At 34.4% G+C, this 22417-nt stretch overlaps 1 protein-coding gene and 1 long non-coding RNA gene across 8 annotated transcripts in view; one reads left to right on the plus strand and one right to left on the minus strand.

Annotated features, from left to right (window-relative positions):
- The window catches only part of PPP1R3A (protein phosphatase 1 regulatory subunit 3A), a 40732-nt gene extending 23721 nt beyond the window's left edge, over window positions 1–17011 (plus strand). Inside the window, exons 2-6 of one of the 7 annotated variants that reach the window (XM_045792809.2) lie at window positions 8436–8494; window positions 8607–8731; window positions 10661–12918; window positions 14942–14964; window positions 16771–17011. In XM_045792809.2, the coding sequence (XP_045648765.2) occupies window positions 8436–8494; window positions 8607–8731; window positions 10661–12918; window positions 14942–14963 (2464 nt within the window). In that variant the 3' untranslated portion in view covers window position 14964; window positions 16771–17011. Of the gene's footprint in view, window positions 1–8435; window positions 8495–8606; window positions 8732–10660; window positions 16699–16770 lie in introns of those variants that run through there. The other 6 variants (XM_045792810.2, XR_015723901.1, XR_015723900.1 and 3 more) reach the window with 6 other exon arrangements.
- LOC123789046 (uncharacterized) overlaps window positions 1–22417 on the minus strand; it is a 170692-nt gene that overhangs the window by 53136 nt on the left and 95139 nt on the right. The window contains exon 9 of the long non-coding RNA XR_015723903.1: window positions 7346–7489. This is a non-coding gene — a long non-coding RNA (uncharacterized LOC123789046). The remainder of the gene's footprint in view (window positions 1–7345; window positions 7490–22417) is intronic.

Below are 22417 nucleotides of genomic sequence, written 5' to 3' on the forward strand. Positions count from 1 at the left end.
TCAACATTTATTTACTTTTTAGCTGTTTCTCTCAGAGTGAAAGGTGGTGCCCAAGAATTCCAAATTTGATTCTCTCTGAGCAATGCGGAACACCTTGCGGCAGTGTTAAGGAGACACAAATACAAGTCACGACTCACTTTGGAGATGATCCTTTTTTATGCCAACTTTTTTATTCCTCTTGGAACAGAGTTACACTTTTGCTCCTACCACCCAATCCTGACATTTACCCGGACTGGCTGGGTAATTCCATCACATCAGACTCAGATTGTGTGGAACAGGTCTCTGAGAGGTTTCACTCACATTTTAAGAGGCGTATGAGCTTTTTAGCACAATGGCATTACAGGACCTTAGCAAAACCATATCATTACTTATACAAAAATGACTACATTTCAACAGTGTTAAAATTAACCTCAAAAGCAGAAGTGCCACATACCCAGAATCTGTAGTGGTACAGTAGTACTAACATGGTGCCTAAATCTTGACACTGAATAAATAAAAGAAAGTGTGGATCAACATTCTCATGCACACTGTATTTGCAGAGGACACTTTTAAATAAAAGGTTACTTTTGCTGAAGATCTAGTGATTTTTCTTTGTAGGATCGTCCTCTGAGAAGGGCATTGTAAAAACAACTAAGCAAGTATGCTATCATGGGTTGCAAATTTTACTCTCGAAAGTAGTTTGTGAATTCAAGATATGAGAGAATATAGGGTAAACATTAAAAACTACAGATAACTCCAAGTAAAAGGAAAAGGTTGGCACTTGGGTACCATGTTAGTGTAGAATGTGTTTACCATATGTTTCTAATAACAATAATAATAAACAATAGTGATAATGATAAATTTTTTCAACACTTCCATGTATTGAGGACTATGCTAAATAATTGCCCTGTATAAGGAGGAGGCAATATTTTGGAGAAAACTGAGGCATAGAGAGGTTGAGTATCATGTCTGAGGTCACGTGGCTAGTAAGTGGCTTAGTCAGTGGTAAATAACAGGAAAGAATGAGATTTGCATCCAGGTCTTTCTGCTCTTTTTCACTCTGGACTGACCCTTTACGAAAGAACACTGACATGGTGACCAAGAAACTTGAATATAGTTCTAGGTTAGCTACTAGTTAGTGTGTGTGACTTCTGCCATATTGTTTAACTAGGCTTCAGTTTCTCTCTCTGTAACATGATGGGTTGGGACTATCCAAGTATGAGGCCTCTTATAGATCCGAGATCCTATGAATTGGAGGAGTTTGGCATAAAAAGGAACATAAACTTTCTGAAATTACATGAAGCTCAGAGGTAGAGAGTCTATAGAGCTGATTCAAGTTTTGAGTGATTAACTGCTGACTCAGAAACACAAATTATTGTTTTTCTGTGAACTTACTAGGTTGCAAATACATTTCAATTCCCACTTTATCAATGTTTCATCATTTTATTCTTTAAGGCACATAAACTGCTCTGTTTTTCAATGTATTTATTTTGGGGGTATATGTGATACATAAACAATTATTTTCTTTTATGCATAGAACTGCCGCCCTCCTTACATAATTGAATGTGAACTGCTGAAAATTCAGAGACATAAGGAGGCACTTCCTGTATCACTTTCCTGGATTCTTAGAGTGTCTTCCTGTAGCCCTGATAGGAGGGAGCAGTTAGATCAGATGTTTTCAAACACGAGAGCATCTCTGAGGTTCTACTAAAAAATGCAGATTCCTACTCCCCACTCCAGACATGCTGATTCAGATGTGGTTTTGGGCCTTGAAAGCAGCATTTGTAATGAGTACCAGGTCATTTTCATATAGAAGGTCCGTGATCCACATTTAAGTTTGTGCCTGTTCAGCTGGCTGACCACCAATCAATACCCTGGGTTTCAATCTCTCATTCTTCTTAAATTGTATGTTAAATTTGTTGACATGTTTAGAATAACTTTTTTACTGATAAGGCATTTGTACATGATGCCTTACATTTAGAATTACTGCTCCCCTCTTCCCTAACTAGTGTTATTTCTTATTTGGTTTTCAAGTTAGAGGCCAAATCCTCCTGGGCACTTTTCCTAGCCCATATGACCCCTCACTGAGCACACACTTATTACACTGCTGGGTTATTCTTTATTTAGTTGTCTGGCTTCCCCACTGGTTTGTGAGCACTTTGACAGCAGGGACTCTGTCTTATTCATTTCAATGATCTAGTACAGTATTTGGAAATTTGTGAGCACAAAAATATTTGTTAAATGATGACTGAATTAATTAACTAATATGGATTCCTATATATTTGAAGTTACTATTATATTTCATATGGATCATTACCTATTGGAAACCAATAATTTCTTTATATATTCAAAACATATTCATTATCTACTTGAGGCCATCACATAAAATTTCAATGTTATGTCCCATTTCTTTGAAGTGGGGGAAAATTTAAATTGTCAAGACGATGTAAGCCGTTGTGCAATGATATTATGAGAGAGAAAAAAAACAATAAAATCTGGGCATTTTTCATTCAATAAGCACTAATTTTCACTTCCCATTTGGTCAAAAGCTCAAAGGCCTTCTAAGCCTAACACATTTCCTCAATGAAACTCATTGCTTTCCTTCCCCCTTACTTCTCCTCCTGAATTCTCTATCTCAGATGATGCTAGTTCCATCCTTTTAAATTCTCAAAGGAGAAACCTCTGCATTAGCCTTTATTTCTCTCCACTCTTAAGCGTTTTCTAAATAGTAGGAAAGCATGTTACAAAATCATAGCAAACAAACAAGGAGTAGGGGAACAAGGTTTGGGACCAGGAGGGCCAACTAAAGCAGAGATATGACTCTCCTTATTGCCTATCATTGAGAGAAGGGACAGTCTCCATAGCAACACCCAATGGACTCAGTGCACTGAGATACATCACGTCTTTATCGGGGTTTGCAAATCTGGCCTCACATCAAAATCATCTTGGGAGATTCCCAGCTCTTTCTCCATTCCCTCCCCACCTCCATGTACAGGTTTATTAATTTAAAACTTACAGAGATCGGATAGGAAAGGCGATTTGGGGAACTGTTAGGAGCTATAGTATTCATGGGAGAAGGGAGGGACAAGGTAGCAGGGCTCCTGAACAACGGAAATGCTTAAAGTTCCTTTATGAGCTTGATCTCTAGTTCCTTAGAAATTCTTCTAGATAGAATGCCCAAATCTAGCAAAACTAGTAAGCTACTACTTATAGGCTGGCTACAAGTAGAATGTTATGGACCCAGGTCAACAGTGTGGATGGGAAGGCATTTTATTTTTCCCCAGTGAAGGACTAGAATAAAAGCCAGGAACCGAAGCATAACTTGTGGGTCCTCTGTCCAAGCATGTGAGATTAGGGAGGAAGGTGCTTCTCATGGGTACCTGAGATACCGTAGTCTTCTTGTGGCTCATCGTACCCAGGTTTTCCTTAGAGAATGTACCTTCCATAGACTGGTTCTGAAATGGACATCTGACCATGTGTCTCTCCCACTGAACTCCCTTTCCCCACCACTCCCTGCAGTGATTAAAAAGTGCATAAAGAATTCAGCCCCACTCTGCTTGGCATGCTAAGCACTTTAAAACCTACTCAAAAACAAATTGATGATTACCAGAGGGGAGGTGGGCAGGGGGATGGGTTATTTAGGTGATGGGGATTAAGGAGGGCACTTGTGATGAGCACCTGGTGTTGTATATAAGTGTTGAATCACTAAATTGTACACCCGAAATTAATATTACACTGTATGTTAACTAACTGGAATTTAAATAAAAACTCACTTAAAACAAAACTACTTAAACTAACTCAAACTAACTCTGTTTCTTGGCATTCTTTCCCCTCAATACAATCTAAACTGTCTGAACATTTCATTGTTCCTGAATGTGTCTCTTTTTTTGTGCTTTCTACCCTTAAATCTTATACCACTCGTTATTGCCTCTGTTTGGAATGACCTTACCATTCTTCTCTAATTGCCAAACTCCTACTTTCTATATCATATTCCATAATTTATTATAATACTTATCACTTATTATATTATAATAATTGCCTGTTAATGTGTCTATTTCCATCATTACCTTTTAGCTTCCTAAAAGTAAGACATTATAGTTTATTCATCTTTGATTTCCCAGTGTTTATTACTATGAGAGTGGGTGATCAAAATATCTTCTAGAAGAATGAACGACCCTTCTTATGATTAAATAATATGAAAGACTATATTATATGATGTAAGATGCAGTGGAAAGAAACTTTCTCCACAAAATACATATCTTTTTGACTTTTTAATTTCTAAGTTTATAAAATTTTAAAATGTTGTTTAATTATTTGAAGTCATAATTAAAAGCATTGTCCTGAACTTTGGAAGGGTTAAAACTTGAGCATTATAAGACAAAGAGGTAAAGAGAAGGGAAGAGCATTTATTCAACAGCATTTAATATGCCATTAGTATGGGTCAGGCATTGTGTTAGCCACTGGGAATACAAATAAATAAGAAAATTCCTTCCTTAAAAATGGCTCAGGTAACATAAAAGGGAGACTAGAAACATTCAATAATGCTTTTCATTTCTATGACAATTGTGTACAGTTCTAGACCCTATCATCAACCATCAAGTGCTTTGTCTTTTCCCCTGATTCTTCTAAAGTTGTTTTAATTATACTCTTTAGATGTAATTGGTCATATGACAGGCACTCTGAATTTCAGAGTGGGATTTTATCTAAAGACATCCTCTAATCTAAGCCAGAGAGCAACTCATTTGTCTTAATAAGTTATATGAAACTAGAATTTAACTAGATATTTTAAATAATGTAATAAGCACCTGCAAAACTACCACTCAAAACAACAACCAACTTCTAATCACTTCGTTTCTTCATCCCTTACCCCAACTTGCCCAACCTGATGTAACCATAATCTTGAAAATCAAGCTTTCTTGTTTATACACCTTTTTAGTATATTCTGTTTTCCTTGAGATATGAATATATATATATATTGAGTTTGAATATATATTCATATATATTATATAACTACTAATATTATATATAAATTATTATATATATTATATATATAAATTATTTTAGTAGTTTTTAGCTTATAAAAAAAAGAACATCCTCTGATGTAATGTTTTGGGACTATTCATTTAATGTTATGTTACTAAGATTTATCCATATTGTTATATGTCTCTGTGGTTTATTAATTTTGAGTGCTATGTAATATTCCTTTTTATGATATGTCATAGTTTTGTGTCTCTCTTCTGTTGGTGGGCATTTGGATTGTTTCAAGTTTGTATACTTGACAGCAATTTTTATCAATTAAATGGATATTAAAATAGTAACTCCTTGTGGTCTTGATTTACATTTCTCTATTCTCTAACAATACTGCCTATCCATTTATGTGCTTACTGGCTATATCAAGTTTCTCTTCAGTTAAATGTCTGTCCCTCTCCCCTGATTCTATGAAAATGTGCTTTCTTATTGATTTGTGGGAGTTCTTTATATATTCTTGATCCTTTTTTTGTGTTGACTTTAGGTAACACATGCATTTTATCCTAGTTTATATTTTTCTCTTATAAAGCTGTCTTTTAATGAACAAGTTTTAAATTTCAATATAGTTAAACTGACAATCTTTTTTTATAGCCACTTTTTTTCTTCTTATTTAAGAAAACATTTCCAACTCTGAAGTCTGTAAGATATTCACACATATTTTCTATTAAGAATTTCAAGGTTTTGGGGTGCTTGGGTGGCACGGCTGTTTGAGTGTCCGACTCTTGGTTTTGGCTCAGGTCATGATCTTAGGGTAGTGAGATCAAGCGCCCCCTTGGGCTCCATGCTCAGCATAGAGTCTGCTTGAGGATTTCTCTCCCTTTTCCTCTTCCCCTCCTTCTGCTCGTGCTCTGTCTCTCTCTAAAATAAATAAATAAATCTTTAAAAAAAAAGAATTTCAAGGTTTTTGACATTTCAGATCTTACTCCATCTGGAGTTGATTTCTGAATATATGTTGTGCTAATTTCATCTTTTCATGCTTCTCATAGAAGCAGCCATTTTCCCTATTTTCATTCATTAAACAATCCCTTATTACCTGCTATGTGATATACCATGTTTGCCATATACCCAAGTTCTAGATATGTGCAAATCTGTCACTAAGCTCTTGATCCACGTCTGTCTCCATACCACCATAACTGTCTTAAATAACTAAAACTTCATAAGATCTCTCAAAATCAGGTAGAGCAGGTTTCTCCTCACAACTATGTCTCAGAAATGTTTCATCTATCTTCAGTCCTTTAGTCTTCTCTTTAAGATCATATTTTCAAAGTTTGTATAAAAACTGTTGTGGATTTTTAAAAAGATTGTATTTATTTATTTGAGATAGAGAGAGAGAGCAAGAAAGAGCCCAAGCAGGGGGAGTGGCAGAGGGAGCGGGAGAAGCAGGCTCCCTGCTGAGCAAGGAGCCTGATGTAGGGCTCCATCCCAGGACCCCAAGGTCATGACCTGAGCCAAAGGCAGATGCTTAACCAACTGAGCCATGCAGGCACCCCAAAAAATTGTTGTGGAATTTTGATTAGAATTGGATTGAATTTTAGATCAATTTGGGAGAGAATTAATAGTTTAATATATCTTCTTCCTATCTATGAACATGGTATGTATCCCAATTTTTTTAGGTTTTTAGTATTTCTTGATACAACTTTATTCTTTTCCTTGTAGGAGTCTTACACATCTTCTATTAGTTTTCTTCATAGATATTTGGTATAATATTTAAATTTCATATATATCAGCTTCTCTTTCTTGTATTTATCCCTGAATCTAAGATTTTTCTCCTATATTTATGTATTTACATGTTTTATAAGACACCAATATAATAATACACAGTTATAACTAATTTTTTGTCCCCCAAATTGGTTAAAACCAGGTTTATTTCCTTTTGATGCAATCATTTTTAAAAATTGAAGTACCTTAGAGAATTAAATTAGAAAAATGATTGATAACATTTTGGTTAGTCAACAACAGGAGGCTTTAAATGGCTATGATTTTCCCTGTACAAAGGAAATTTTCAACACTGTTATAGAGCAAAAAAGGAAGCAGGAACAACTAAATGATGTTTAATGGTTTATATATTTTTAAGCCCCTATAAGGCATGTATTTGGAGAAGGTAAAAATGCATCAACTTGCAGTTAGATTCCACAAAACTAAATCTTTGCATAGTTATTGGCCTCATTAAACAATGCAGATTTATAGATTCAGTATCAATTATGTAAATACTATATTTTTCCAATGATGTTGTACTTATGTAGAAACATTATTTTTTTTTTCATGGACCCACTGGAAAATACCAAATATTTTTGGTAAAGTTAAATTAAACACATAAATATATACAAAACTGAATTACCTTCTCATGTAGTCCAGATGGAAGAATTTGCAGTTTTCTCATGATTTGTTGAAAAAAGACTGGCTTTCCTGGGATTTGGATCAACATTATCCATGCAATGAAGAGTAGACTCTATTACACAACTTTATCGCCATTGCCAACCGTCTAGATGCATTTTAGTGAAGAAAAAAAGTTATCGAGAAAAGTCATTATAAGAAAATTCAGCTGAGACAATACAAGAAAATGTGGACACTGGGCCAATCACTTCTGATAGATTGACTTATGGCATAACTATACACAAAGTGAGCTTTTTCACTAGCATTTTTCTTGCTGAGTGTCATGGACAAATCTAAATTCTAATAATTCCACAAATACACCTACAAATAGAGTACATTTGAAAGAAAAATATATTTATCTTCCTTAATCACTATGCAGAAAATTATCATAAAGGAAGTATAACCCAACTCATTTTAAAGAAAGAAAATACAAGCTTTCATATGAGCAATCTGAAGTGTTGGTTGTAAAATGTGCCTGTGGCAATATACATATAAAGCCTTTGAACTGAGTATAAATTTAGCTGCCTTTCAGTTTTTAGTAAGTTTGTTTTTTTTCGCCATTCCTGGAGAGAGAGAGTTAATGGTATATCTACCCAACTGAAAGAATTTTGAATAGAATGGAACACAAAAAAATTAATAATTGGAACATTAAAAAGCAATTTCCACGACCACAAATGGACTGTCAGTTCATAAAACTTTATCATGTAAACCAAGAGAAAAATGTTCTCACTTGCAAAGATTAAATTCATGAATGATGGAATAATCGACATCTACATATATCTTTACTTTGGTTATGTAAGTTTTAAATATAGGCAACAAATCTTATTTAGAAATACGTCATTGTGGAAATTCTTTAAAAACTTTTCTACTACTAGTAATTTACTTATTCTAAGAGATCAATTTTATTTAAAAAGCATACCAAGTAATGCAAGAAAATATTAAAGGTTATATAATATTTACTGGGATTGTTATTCATTTGAATTTTCCCCATACAAAAATACTTAGAAGACATAGTCTCAGAAAACATTTATAACATTTTGTTTTAAATTTGACAGTAAAGAAGAATCATTAGTAACATCAGATGAGAATAACTTTGAGAATTCAAAGATTACAGGTAATATTTTTTATTGGAGTTTTCAATTGAATTTTTAAACAAAATTTGTGTCTTTTGTTAAATCCTACGATGATAACAATCTTACATGGCTACAATTGTATTAACTTTGCAGATACCTATATCCCAACAATTGTTTGTTCTCATGAGGACAAGGAAGATTTGGAAACCAGTAATCAAAATGTAAAAGATGTAAACAGGGAACATGATGAACGTAATGAAAAAGAATTAGAGTTGATGGTAAGTGTTCTGGTTGCCACGGTATTACAGACGATGAATCCATTTATGCTTCAAAGATGCTGCAATGCCTGCCTTTCAATAGCTTCAACTAATATAATTTGCAAATCTGAAAGCACAGCCTATTCTGTCCTTGCATCTCTAGCTTGATCAACAAGGCACTTTGATTTCAGTATGTTGCTTCTGGTCTCTGCAGTGGTAAATTAATGACATTCATTTCTTATCTCTTTACCAGCGGCTCTGAGTAATAGTTTGTAGGAATTATAGAAGAGGTAGCACTATCCTGATGTGCATTTCTAATCTTTGTGACAAGTGTACACTTAGCATAAACTCGTCTGTAAAATGAGAGAGCTGAACTAGATGATTGTTAGAGTCTGTCCAGCTTTTCAAGTCTGATTCCTGCATTTAGCAGCATTTTTTAAAAACTTACTTCCATCTTTGTGAGAATCTCACAGTTCTATATCATTGGAAAGTATTAAATTACCAAATGAGGAGAAAATAGCCTGTGCTATATTTTTTAAACAGGAAACAAATTCAATACTGTACAATTTAATATTAAATTTGTTATCATAAATTTCACACTTGGTGGACATTCAATCTATTTGGAATTTTTTGGGGGATGGTTTAGATAGCATTTTTATCACAAAGGAAGAAATGGGAGTAAATGAGTCACATAATGCAATTTATCCTTTACTGTATTTGGTTGGAGCTCATATCATTAGGATACATGGATTCATAATCATCCAAGATTAAAATGACATTTGCCTCTTCAAGTGTCAGTGCTGAAACAGAAAAGAAATAGAGCTCATCTCTTCCCCCACATTTTCCACCTTTTCTATAGTGATATGGAAGCTGCATCACTAAAGTATGCAATTTACTTTGCTCCAACTTTAAGAAACTACAAAGTTGTCACCCATTGTGAGAATTCTCACCAGCTGAAAGTTAACATCGCCATTTTTTTTTCAAACCACAGAATATAATGAAAGGGCCCTGAAAAATCACATGCTTCACCAATACACCTCATTACAATGAGCAGGCTCAAATATAAAAGTTTGTTTAGAAGTTACTGAGATTGTACATCCAATAAATGAACAGGGAGCTGTAATTTAGATGCTAATTTGCTCCATGCTGACGTTAATGCATAAAACAATGAAGCTCTATAATAGATGGAAATACAACCAAATCTGTGGAACCCACAGGCATTGGCTTACAAGACAGCTGTGCAGTTGACAAGTAACATGAGCCTTATGTGAGAAGAAGGGGAAAACGTAAGATTTGCATATAATTATTGAGATCATGCAAATGTCAGTTATGAGGAGAAAAAAAAAAAACACAGGCATCTCACTGTTAAATCCTGACAGTTGGCATCACTGAAGAGCTCAAATACATTTGAGTACCAGTTGGCAGAGGGTCATTAAAACAGAATTTGCAGAGACATTAACTCCCTCACTTTTCTTTGAGTGACGTTTTGCTATTAATAGTTTGCAGAGGCTTTGCAGAAAACATATTAATAAGAGAAACTGTAATAGGGGCACCTACAGCAAGTATAAATGCAGCAAGGGGCACCCAGGAAGCTGCTCTCTAATTGATTAGCATGGAGCTATCAATGTGTATATCCTAAGTGAGGAGAAAGTGCAATGACAAGCAAGAATAGTTGAATAATACAATGTGATATTTGGAAGCTGGGAAGGAGAGTGATTAATTTTGGTTCCTCTTCTTATTAATCTCATTCCCAAGCCATAGCCTAAAAGGATCCCCCCAAAACATCCGGCTTTTAGAATTTATACAAAATCCACAGATGAAATGAATCAAGGAAATCTACCAGTTAATTGCTAGCCCCACTAATGAAACCTATCTAATTCATTTTGTATATTTAAAATCATTTGATCATTATCTGTTTTGTTTGTTTTGTTTTGTTTTTTATCCCTTAAGATAAATCAATGTTTAATAAGAAGTACTGCTTCCAGAGATGAAAAGAATACATTTGCAATAGATCCGGTCAATTTTCTGAATAAGGCTGAGGGGTTAGAGAAGAAGCAAATCCATGGTGAAGTACACCCTGACTTGTTTAAAAAGCCTTTGTCTCCAAGTTCATCAGCAGAAAGCTCCTTAAAGGGAGATTTTTACTGCAATGAAAAATATTCCTCGGAAAATAAGTGTAGACAACAACCTTCAGAGGAAATTACTTCAGATATAGGAGAAATCAAGCCACCATTGGGAGATACTAGTAGCGATGAATTAGTGCAATTATGTATTGGTGGCAAAGAAGTACTGGATGATAATGCTAATCCAGCCGAAGGGAGAGGCAGAGTGCAAATATCTTGTCCCTCCTCAGATCAACAAGTCACAGACAATCTTACTAAAAAACATGAAGGAAGACCTGAGAAAATTGCAATAAAGGATTGGGAATGTTTAAGAAGAGATTTCCACTTGGATTTCCATTCAGAAGAATCAATGGAAAAAGGATCTTCTAAGAAAGATTATGGCAATGGTAAGACTGAGGAGGAGGAGCGAAGAATACATTTAGGTGTTAATGTAAAACAAAGCAAAAATTTTCATTCAATCTTACACGACCAAGAAAGGAAGATGGGCCACTCTGAAATCAGTATGGAAGGGACAGGAGCTAGCAACAGAGACCTAACTGTTCTGCTGAGTAAAGATACCACAATTCCTGACCAGGCAATCACAGCAGATATGTTTCATTCACCAAAGATAAGTCTAAATTGGGAAAAAGCTGTATTAACAACTCCAGAGAGTGATCTCTTGACCAGCGAAGGCACTACTTTAGGAGGGATGCCTGGTCAAGTTTGTTCACCAAGAAGTGGAAATGTTTTGAGGAATGATTTCCTTTTCCAAGTTGAAGAAGAAAAATCAGATTGGATCAATCCTGACGATCAGAATAAGAATGCACAACAGAAACAAAGTTGGAATGTTCTAGAAAGTCGGAGAAAAGCAAGAGAGAGTAAGACAAATAGAACAGAACAGATCAAGGAACAAGCAGATTGTGAAGACATGTGGGGAAAAAGAGATAATACAAGGAGTTTGAAAGCTACTCCTATGGAAGAATTGTTTACCTGCCAAGAAACAGTGAGCTGTGAACTGTCTTCTCTAGCTGATCATGGTGTTACTGAGAAAGCAGAAGCAGGTACAGCTTATATAATTAAGACAACATCAGAAAGTGCTCTAGAAAGCATGTCTGCTGGAGAAAAAGCAATAATTGCTAAGCTACCTCAAGAGACAGCACGAAGTGACAGGCCCATCGAGGTAAAGGAAACAGCGTTTGATCCACATGAAGGGGGAAATGATGATTCACATTATACCCTTTGTCAACGAGATACAGGAGGTGTAATCTATGACAATGATTTTGAAAAGGAATCACGTTTAGGTATTTGTAATGTACATGTAGATGAAATGGAGAAAGAAGAAACCATATCTATGTACAATCCCGGGAAGACACATGACAGGAAGAAACATGGCATCGGAAATAGCACATCTGTAGAAGAATCCTTACAGGTCATTACAGGCAATCAAAAAGCAGCCTCAGAACTGGATTTACATTTGGGAATGTTACCAAAAGACAAAAAAACATTTCCAGAAAATAGAGATCATAAACAGGTCCAAGAATTACCAAAGAAAACAGATAGAGATGCTGTTATTCACTCTGCTTTAAACTCAGACACTAACAGAGCTTCTCAGAATGGCTCTCACGTTTCCAATCACCATGCTAAAACCTCAGTGCCATCTCATGAACGGGCAATTGCTGTAGAGAATATAATTACTACCATGACTCTCCAATCTATTTCTACTAAATCAGAATATAATTGTAATCCAACAAGTGAAATCCAGGGTATTGAAAAGCACCCTCACCTTGGGTCTATACCTGAAGAAGTTTCCAAAAGTTCAGGAACAGAGACCTCAGGTAGTAGCAGGGAAAGATTTAAAAGCCAGATTTTTCAACAAGGAGAACGCTGTGTGGAAAAATCTCTACAGCCAATGATTTTTGTCAGTGAAGCTGTAGAGAATGTGGAAGAGGCAAGGCATGAAAATGAAGGATTAGCCTCTGGACAATCACTGTGCTCTTCAGGTGACAAGGAATCCGAGAGCTCTGCTTCTGCTAGTCTCCCTGCCCAGGAAGGTCAAACTGAAAGCAGCGAATCTCTGCTTTCGAAATACACCAACTCTAAAGTACCGTATGTTCTTTTGTTTCTGATATTTCTTGTAACCATCTACCAGTATGACTTAATGATTGGCCTGGCATTCTACCTTTTTTCACTGTACTGGCTATCCTGGGAAGGGGGGAGACAAAAAGAGCCTGTCAAAAAGAAGTAACCTTACCACTATTATTATTTTCTCGTAAAAGATAAGCTTTTTAGCCCCAAACATTTGGATTGGTGAAAGAGACTATTCATTGTTCAAAGAGCCAGTGCAGTTTTTCTCTTGAAGGATCATTTAAAAAGGAATGCGTATGAAGTTTGCTCCTTCATATAAGTAATTATTCTATATAGGACCATTATGTTTGGATCATTAAATACCTATATGAATATGAGATCTGAAGCACGTCAAGTTGAAATTAGGTACAGCTGTTGCTCCTTAGCAGGCTATGAAGTTGCAATGCTTCACGTCTCTTCACTACTTAAAGTGCCATTTCTTGCATTCATTTCTTCTGCAGTAAAGCTTCATTTTTTTTTTCCCCTAGAGTATTTTTCCTTCTATGGTTTTTTTAAAAAATAGATAAAACATGAACAATGGCAGAAGACTTTTTCTTTTTTGGTCTTTTGGTATTGACCATGAAATTTGCATTTATCCCTGTATCATTTATCAGCACATTTTGATAGATCAAATCTTTCAATTTCGATTTCATATTTTTAAGAACAACACCCATGTATATTGAAATGCATAAACTTAAATTAAAGAAAGACCTTGTTTGCTTGAATAATACTATATACACAGATATCTTTTACCTCCTTTATACCTACAAAGTCAGAGCACTCCTAAGGCCAAATCTGACAAAGACTGAAACAATTGGGAGATGATCTTTCAATCTACAAGATTTTGTGGGTGGCCTGTCTTTAAGCAATGTTTTTCTCTTATAAGAAGAGAAAATATAACACAGCTGAACAATTTTAATGTCAATTATTCAGTTGAAATTTTAAAAGTTCTACAAGCATTGCTTCAGAATGAATTTGTACCTATAAAGCATCAAGTATTAAATGATAATAATAATAATTAAAAAAATATTTCCAAACGAACTATTTTACTTGGTAGTATTTTTTGTCTTCAAATTTTTTAATCTTTTTTTTTTATAAGACAACAAATTATTTTCCAAGGTGCATACAGAGACGAACTAATCATTGGTGATTGTTATATAACCATCAGGTTGTTAGATGGTAACTCAAGTTTTTAGTGGACAAATAAGTAGATCTGGAAATCTACTCTGAGAAAAATGAATACCCAGTATAGCATGATTTTAGCTGCTATTATTATCTATGGCTAAATATGTGAAAGAATGGAACAAATATGTGAAAGAATGGAACTAATCATTTTGGTCACATAGTGGGAATGCAAAAATTTCTATATAAGATTTCAACAACCATTTATTAAATGACTGTTAGATGCAAAAATCCTGTGCTCTGGTCTATGGCACAGTACTTCCTTTGATACCTTGAATGGCTAGTTTTCAGGGAGGAGGCATAGGTATGTAGTCTGATACTTTTGACTTGGCCAGGAATATGGAAGAGAGTAACACTGAGGGAGTCCATTTGGGTGATTTCTTTTTCATAGGAACTTCCTTCATAGAGCATGTAACATGATCTTCAGAGAGAAAAGATAATCTATTTACCTGTAACAGTAAATTCAATGAGTAAAACTTGCATATATCATCCCATACTTCTAAGAAACATGCATTTATGGGAATAAAAAATGAGAACAAAGCATTTAAACTGACTTTCATGTGGTAGTAAATGATTTCCCTAATTTTCATTAAGTACACAACTATTTCCAAATCCCTAATTGTATGCTTGTCTCAAGTCCCATTGAAATTGAATGCTTGACTTTAACTTTTTAGTTGAACAAATACAAACATCCTGAAGTAGAACCTAGGGCAAATATTTGATTGCTTGAGAAAGCACATTTTCATTAAATACAAGTGGAATACTGTAGGCCATATGTAGAATATTATCTCTAAAACTGCTATCCTGATAATTTTGTTGACAGGTCTAAATTACAGCAGAGTTAAGGTTAGTATTTCTTCAGATCTTAATGGCTTGGTTTTTGCATTCTACCTTTAAGAGTTTCGGTCAATATGCCGTATCTTATTAATGCAAAGAACACTACATTACTTTATTAACACAGGTGCCCGAACTATAATTGTTCCCTTATACATTAAAGAACGTAACTTTTTTATCTCTTTTACTTGACTTTTGGTAACATTAACTTACTAAACCTTCTCATTGCATATTTGTAATATCACAATAGAAGTTTCAAAGAATTTAAAATATTTGTGTATCTCTCTGCATGCAGTGAAGAAATAATTGGTGATTTCATTGACTTTTCAAACATTTCTTATGAAGAATTTGAAATAAAGTCATAAGAACTTAGGAAACTACTGCTAGGTGGAGAGGTAGATTTTTGCAATCCATTTTGATCACAGCATTATGGTGAGCAAGAGAAATGGATCTCAGAAAGAACTGGGAGCCCCTGGTTAATAAAGATTCGACTGTGAATCATCATGACAAGGTAATCTTTTTAAGTATAGCTGCCTCCACTGTGTCCCCCCTAAACATGGGTTAAGGGCCAAAAGAGGGTGTGGCATGAAAATAAGCAAAGAGAACTGCATTGCACATCTGCCTCCTATAGCGCTAAGCAATGTGATATAATAACTATCACCTTTTATTTTTTGGGCTTCCGACTATTAGAAACAAAATTCTGAAAATTAATTGGCAAGTATAGGTAGTAAAATCAACTATCTTAAAAAAAATCGCATCTGTATAAGTCATTGATATCCCAATAGATTTTCCACATAAAAGGAAATGAATTAGTGAAATGACTCACCTTGCAACATTCGAGAATGTTGGGTTAATGCAGTTATGCTTCCCTGTTGAGTTCTAATATTTTGTTAATGAAATAGTGATTGTCACCATTTTGTGAGAGAAACAGGATCATCTTTTACGTGTTATCTTAAAACAGTCTGCTGGGTAAATGGAAAACTTAAAAATATCCAGACCAAATTTGGGGACATAAACTACTTTATTTATCCCAAATAACATTTATGGCATTTTCTTGATAATTTTTTTCAGTCATGAATGTTATTTCCTATCACCAGGGCTATTGCCTTTTGTACTAGGCTGACTTTTGCATATAAATTTTTTAAAAAGCACGCAAAGCAAAACAACAAACTAGCAGGAGAACTAGTAAAGACGCAGGCAGGAGGACTGTCATCCCCAGGGCCAGTTCATCCACTGATTCCTGTTACCAGGATCTCTACCCTTTCTTTCAAATTTTTACTGAGTGAATACAGAAACTGAACTACGCAACAAGCACCATCTTTTGTTCTCTGAATCCTGTCTCAGCCAGTTCTTGTGGAACTGATGAATAGGGTCAAACTTGATTCTACAACAAGGTATGAAAGAAATATGGGAAGCCATGCTCTTCCAGTGTCTTTACAGTTGTACACGTGTATGAAGAGAACAGCTAAGAAAGTTACTTTTATTTATTCTATTAAATTAAGTTGCCTATTCTTTTTCTATTTTCAGAAATAGTTCGTAATAAAATCATAGCAACATAATCTACTTTTCATCTTTTAAAAATAGATTTGGTCATTAATCTAATAATCTCCATAAATTTATCCTAAATTTCTTTAAACAGCAAATTAAATTTTCACTAGCCTAGCTTTGAACAATCATGCATTCATGAAATGTCATCATTGTAGTATGCTAAAAACTTATTAAACAAACAAGTCTTTAAAAAGTTCAGCATTTTTGTTTTGTGTCATTTTTATATTTGTTAAATGCATATATATTACCTTCATTTTTTTTTAACTTAAGTAGGCTCCACGCCCAGCATGGAGCCCAACATGGGGGCTCGAACTCACGACCCTGAGATCAAGACCTGAGCTGAAATCAAGAGTTGGACATTCAACTGACTGAGACACCCAGGCGCCACACTTCATTTTTCAACGTGAAACAATATATTATGTGAAAATTTAAGGAAAAATTCCTTAAGTTTTTCCCTAATATATCCAATTCTCTATATTCATGATAATAAAGAGTGATATGGGTAAATCAATAGTGGATTATAGAGAACTCATTTTTATTTGGCTGAGATGCCTCCACAATCTGATTTTGCAGCACATTACATTCAATGCCTAATCAAGTTACTGGTCTTGCTTTAGTGCATCATCCTTACCACCCCACCTGAACGACGAGGTTTTATTTCCCACTGTTCTCTGCCTTAAGTCCTCTGTCAGTCAAGAAAGTCATATTGTCCCTAGAACATGCCATGCACATCTGTTCCTCTGTGGCTGCTCATGTACACCCCTCTCTCTGTCTAGGGCTCTTTCAGGCATCTTTACTCTTCCTATCTAACTCTGCACATTTTTTCTATGTACCCCTCAAGCCCCTATTCTAGTTCAGTTTGTGGGATATCTTTGTTTTCAGATCTCTTTTGACACTCATTTTCCTGCATGCAGTGGGCATTTGAGTAATTATCCTAACTGGACCGCCTGCTTTTTCAGGACAGGGACAATGGTTTCTTCTTCCCTCTCATCACCACACAAGGCCTAGTTTGTAGGAATCCTCTGTCAGTACTTGTGGATAAAATTCAATTACAGTGATGTCTCCTTCCTATCCTATTCCTAAAATGTAGACAAAATACTCTGAGGCCTGATTTTAAAATGAGTAAACTTAACCAAAACAAAGTTAGGATGGTTTAGTAAACTACCAAAGACCACATAGAAAGGGGCAAAGAGAATAACAAGATGGAGTAATGCAATGGGTTCGAGATGTGGTAAAGAGAGAAACAATCCTTTCTTTCTGTTTCTCTTAATATTAAATTGATTTTCTATACTTATGAATTCTTCTTAGCGCAGGAAACATTCCCTTCATTCTACTTCATGGGAAATAATATACAGATTGTATACTAAAAGAATGATAATGCATACCTTAATTCACTAATGTGAAAATTGATAGAACAAGACCTGCTTTCAGATAAAGTAGTGCAGAAGCTTAAAAACCAACAAACATCACAAGGTATAAAGTGTAAGAAACTCAATCTTCTCAACTGCTGCCATGCCCTTTGAAAGTGGCTGATCTCTCAATTTCACACCTGTTCTGCATGTTAACTTTTCGGGTTAAGTAAATAGCACAACCAGCAAAAATAGTCACTGGATTTTTTAAAAAGAAAACATTTGCCTTATTAACATATAAAAGAGTATATGTATACATGTGTGTGTGTGTGTGTGTGTGTGTGTGTGTATGTATATATATTTCACACCTGTTCTGCATGTTAACTTTTCGGGTTAAGTAAATAGCACAACCAGCAAAAATAGTCACTGGATTTTTTAAAAAGAAAACATTTGCCTTATTAACATATAAAAGAGTATATGTATACATGTGTGTGTGTGTGTGCGTGTGTATGTATATATATATATATATATATTCACAAATACACAAACATGCAGGCACATTCACACACACACATATATATATACATATATACATATATATATATGTATATATGTATATATATATAACAAATAACAGTAATGGCAGTGAACATAGTCTATTAATACAATGTGTAGTGATGCAGAGGATATAACATGTAAAAGATTTATCCTTTCCTTGAAGACACTCATTTTATATATTAGATATGAAATTAAAATGGTAACACAAAATATGCATATTTTTGCAGCAGAGTCTAAAGGAAAGCAGTATATAGCCTAGAAATGTAGTATCATGTCATATAACAGCTTGAGACCATCAGCAATTAGTCTCTTAAGACTTAAAGTAAAGTAAGATACACATTTACTGTATTGTAGAATTCATCAATGTCATGTATTGATTTGGTTCTGAGTGGAAACAGATTGAAAATTTCCTAAAGACACACTCTATAAAACATAATATCAAACAGCAGAGAGGTGGTGCTTAAAAATCACTATAAGACGTTAGACATTCTCTTTGTAAATACTTAAATAAACAATAATCTACTTTTAATAGTTTTATGTAGGAGGTTTTTAATGTTCAATTTATAAAATATTTTTAGTATGGAACATTTATGAAAATATCACACATTTAAATCATGTTTATACCTACATTCTAAAAATGATATTAGTATCATGTTTTCTATACATCAAATGACTCTTCCCAATTAATCCATAAATTTTTGGGAAATTCAATTGTCATTTTCATTATGCCCATAAAATTCCCATGTTCAAGTGAAAAAGTGCTGAGTCCTACCTAAGGAAGGAATAAAGGTTAAAGAAAAGATAATTTATTTCCTACTTTCACAGATATAAGTGGAAATATTTTAAATACGTTTCTATTCTTTGAAAGTTGAAAAGGGAAATAGGAAGTAAAGGTAAGAGATTATAAATGTCCTTCATACAAATGTCCCTCATTTCATAGTCTTTAATATTTGGGGTAAATCCTATAGATTTCAATTTTAATGAGTTATCTTCTCCCATGTGAATTATTTGGTTTACCTGGTCTTATTCCCATCCTTAAATCAGTATTTAATTTAAGTGCAACATGTTTTCATTCATTACAAGAATGAAAAATCATTCTTGCCCAGTACCCAGTTAGTCTGGATATCTGAGTATAATATCTACATCTGTATCTCTATTGATGCGTGCATGTGAGGTTCATTCTTTAATGTTAATAGTATTAATAATACATTATTATTATATTATAAGAAGAGTTATAATAATTATAACAACAAAGCAATAGCCAACTCTTAAGCATTTACATAATTGGGCACTATTTTAAGCCTTTTATGGGCAAAAACTCATTTATGTTTACAACTCCATGAGAGAAGTACATACTATTACCTTCCCATTTTACAGATAGAAATGGATGCACTGAGAATCTAGTTTTTCCAAGGTCACACAGTTAGTAAGTGGCAAAGTCTAGATTCAGACTCCAGTAGACTTTCTCCAGAGTTGACCCTCGTAACCATTGTATTGTGTTGCTCCTTCAATCCAGATATACCAAGTTATCATATGAATCACAGTTATATACTTGCATCCTACATCGTGTTATATTGTATATAAAAACATTACATGTAACACATCATCTTTTCCACAGATAATCCTGTCTTTATTAATGCTACTAAAAAAAGGAAGTTCCTAAAGCTATTCTGTTCTTTTGATTTACTCATATGACCTCAATTTAAAAAAATATACATTGATTCCCTTCCAGGCCCCAAGAAATGCACCAGTCCCAGGTCCTACCTAGCTTGAATGTAGCAAAGGAGATGGAGACATAAACCAGCAATTGCAATTTGTGACCAGTTCAATAATAGAGGTAAGATTTAGGAACAGAAGTGGCACAAAGGAAGGACTGGTTTAGTCCTATAAACACTTCATTTCTTAGATTTCAGAGATGTGCCATCTTTTTAACACTACAATTTTAGGCACCAGGAAAACCATAATAACACCCTCCAAATACCTCACTACAATTAAGTTTTGCAATCCTAATAACTACAATGAAGATACATCTTGATGTGTTGGTATAGTGCTTATTTTTGCCTGATATCCCACTCTAATTATTAATAGTACTTTTTTCACTTTCAAAAGTTACATGATTTGACTGAAAAATGACAAGGTCAGCCTAAAAATCCAATAAAACATCCTAGCTAGTAGGTATAAATCACTCTGTGTCACACGAATAAAAGGGGAAGCTTCCAATATGAATACCTCTATAACCTACAGACAAAATTCTTGTCCTTAGGGTTGTTGAATATAATTCAGATATACCAGCCCCTGGTCAGCCTAGGTAAAGAAGTGCATTTTTTGCAGATTCAGCAATGCTGAGGGCAATGATTAAAAAACAAAAGAAGGGACTTATTTAAAGAATGCACTGGTCAAAAACCATCAGAAAGAAGTCATTTATATTACTGACACAAGATAATTATAACATTGTAGAACCAGACACTATAGCCTATACCCTATTCAGAGTGCTCAGGATATGATAACTCCATTATACATGATAGCCAAAGTAGAACTATTAAGATAAAAGAAACCTTAGCAAAAGCTGTGGTAGCCACTGTATGTTACTCAAAATTATAATAGTCTATGTTGCTGGAAGCTATATTATGAGTATACATTCTTTTCATTATCTGTAAGAGGAACAAAAAATTTTTGGAAAGAAATCAGATCATATTACTGGCATTTAACAAACATGAGGTAAGTCAATAGCATTACAATAGCCAAATAAATTAAAATAAAAACAAATGACCTAAGATATTCAGTGAGAGGCAAAGACATTTTAAGACAGAACCTGTGTCCCTCCATCTGGTTTTGGCCTTTATAATAACCTTAACTTTTGGCCTCACTTCACACAGGTGTCCGGGGCAGGACTGTGAATGGCAATGGATTCAAATGGAAACATTTTCTTCACTTCTGCTTAAGAAATGTGTGTTTGCAATATTACCCAAAGAACTACTATCATAAGACCACAAAACATGTTCCTGCTAAATGAATGGTAAAAAGCTAACACAGTTGCCTTAAAAGCCTTTAACTGTGCCTTTACTGACTTCAACCCAACCTTACCCACAGAAGACATAGAGGAGCAGTTTTTGAATACTGGTTTTTCTATGTATACTCTTTCCTCATTTAAAAAATATCATTGGGATCAATTTTATGTAACTATAAAGCTGCTCCATCATTGAAGGTGTAGAGATCCTAGTATTTTATAAAGTTGGGCATCACTTTTTTAAATTCTTAAGGCCAATGGAAATTTGATAATCATCAATCTCATTCACTCAAAGTGTTTTGTCTGGAAATAACCAAAACCCCTCAAAGTCGTTTAAGGGGAAAAAAAAGAACATATCATAAGGAAATAAGACAACTACTCCAGGACTAGAGTGAAAACAGGCATCAATAGGAACATGAAAAGCCATCAGAAATGGAGTTTCTCTTGGCTTTTATGTTTTCCCATCTTTTTTTGTTTGTTTGTTTTTTCCGTGTCCACTTCATTTTTCTGTTTTGGTCAGTGGATTTTCTCTTTTGACTTACTCTTCTAGATATATAGTTCCTAAAATAGAATTCTCCAATAGCACTATTGCATCCTGATTATAAATGTCCAAAGTTAACTGGTTAGAGTTTTCTGGATGTCAGTTCTAAACTTCCAGAAGAGAGTAATTCATTTGGCTCCATCTGAATAAGATGTTCATTCCAGATGGAATCCATTGTATCCCAGTAACTGGAGGCAGAGAATGATGAGGACCTGCTGTAAAGGAAGTGTTTCCAAGTTCTCAAGGGTAGGTAGGGATTTGTAATGTGTATCTGTAATGCATCAATTCTCATATTTTTGTGGATATGTTTTTGCCTCTCTTTTTTCTTTTGTAGATCTATAAGGCCCTAATTTCCTTTTTTTCTAAGTTGTTATTTAAATTCCAGTTAGTTAACATACAGTGTAATATTAGTTTCAGGTGTAGAATTTAGTGATTCATCACTTACATACAACATCCAGTGCT

Source organism: Ursus americanus, chromosome 3, assembly GCF_024610735.1.
Source record: "Ursus americanus isolate L20-20 chromosome 3, mUrsAme1.1.p, whole genome shotgun sequence".
Taxonomy (NCBI): Eukaryota; Metazoa; Chordata; class Mammalia; order Carnivora; family Ursidae; genus Ursus; species Ursus americanus.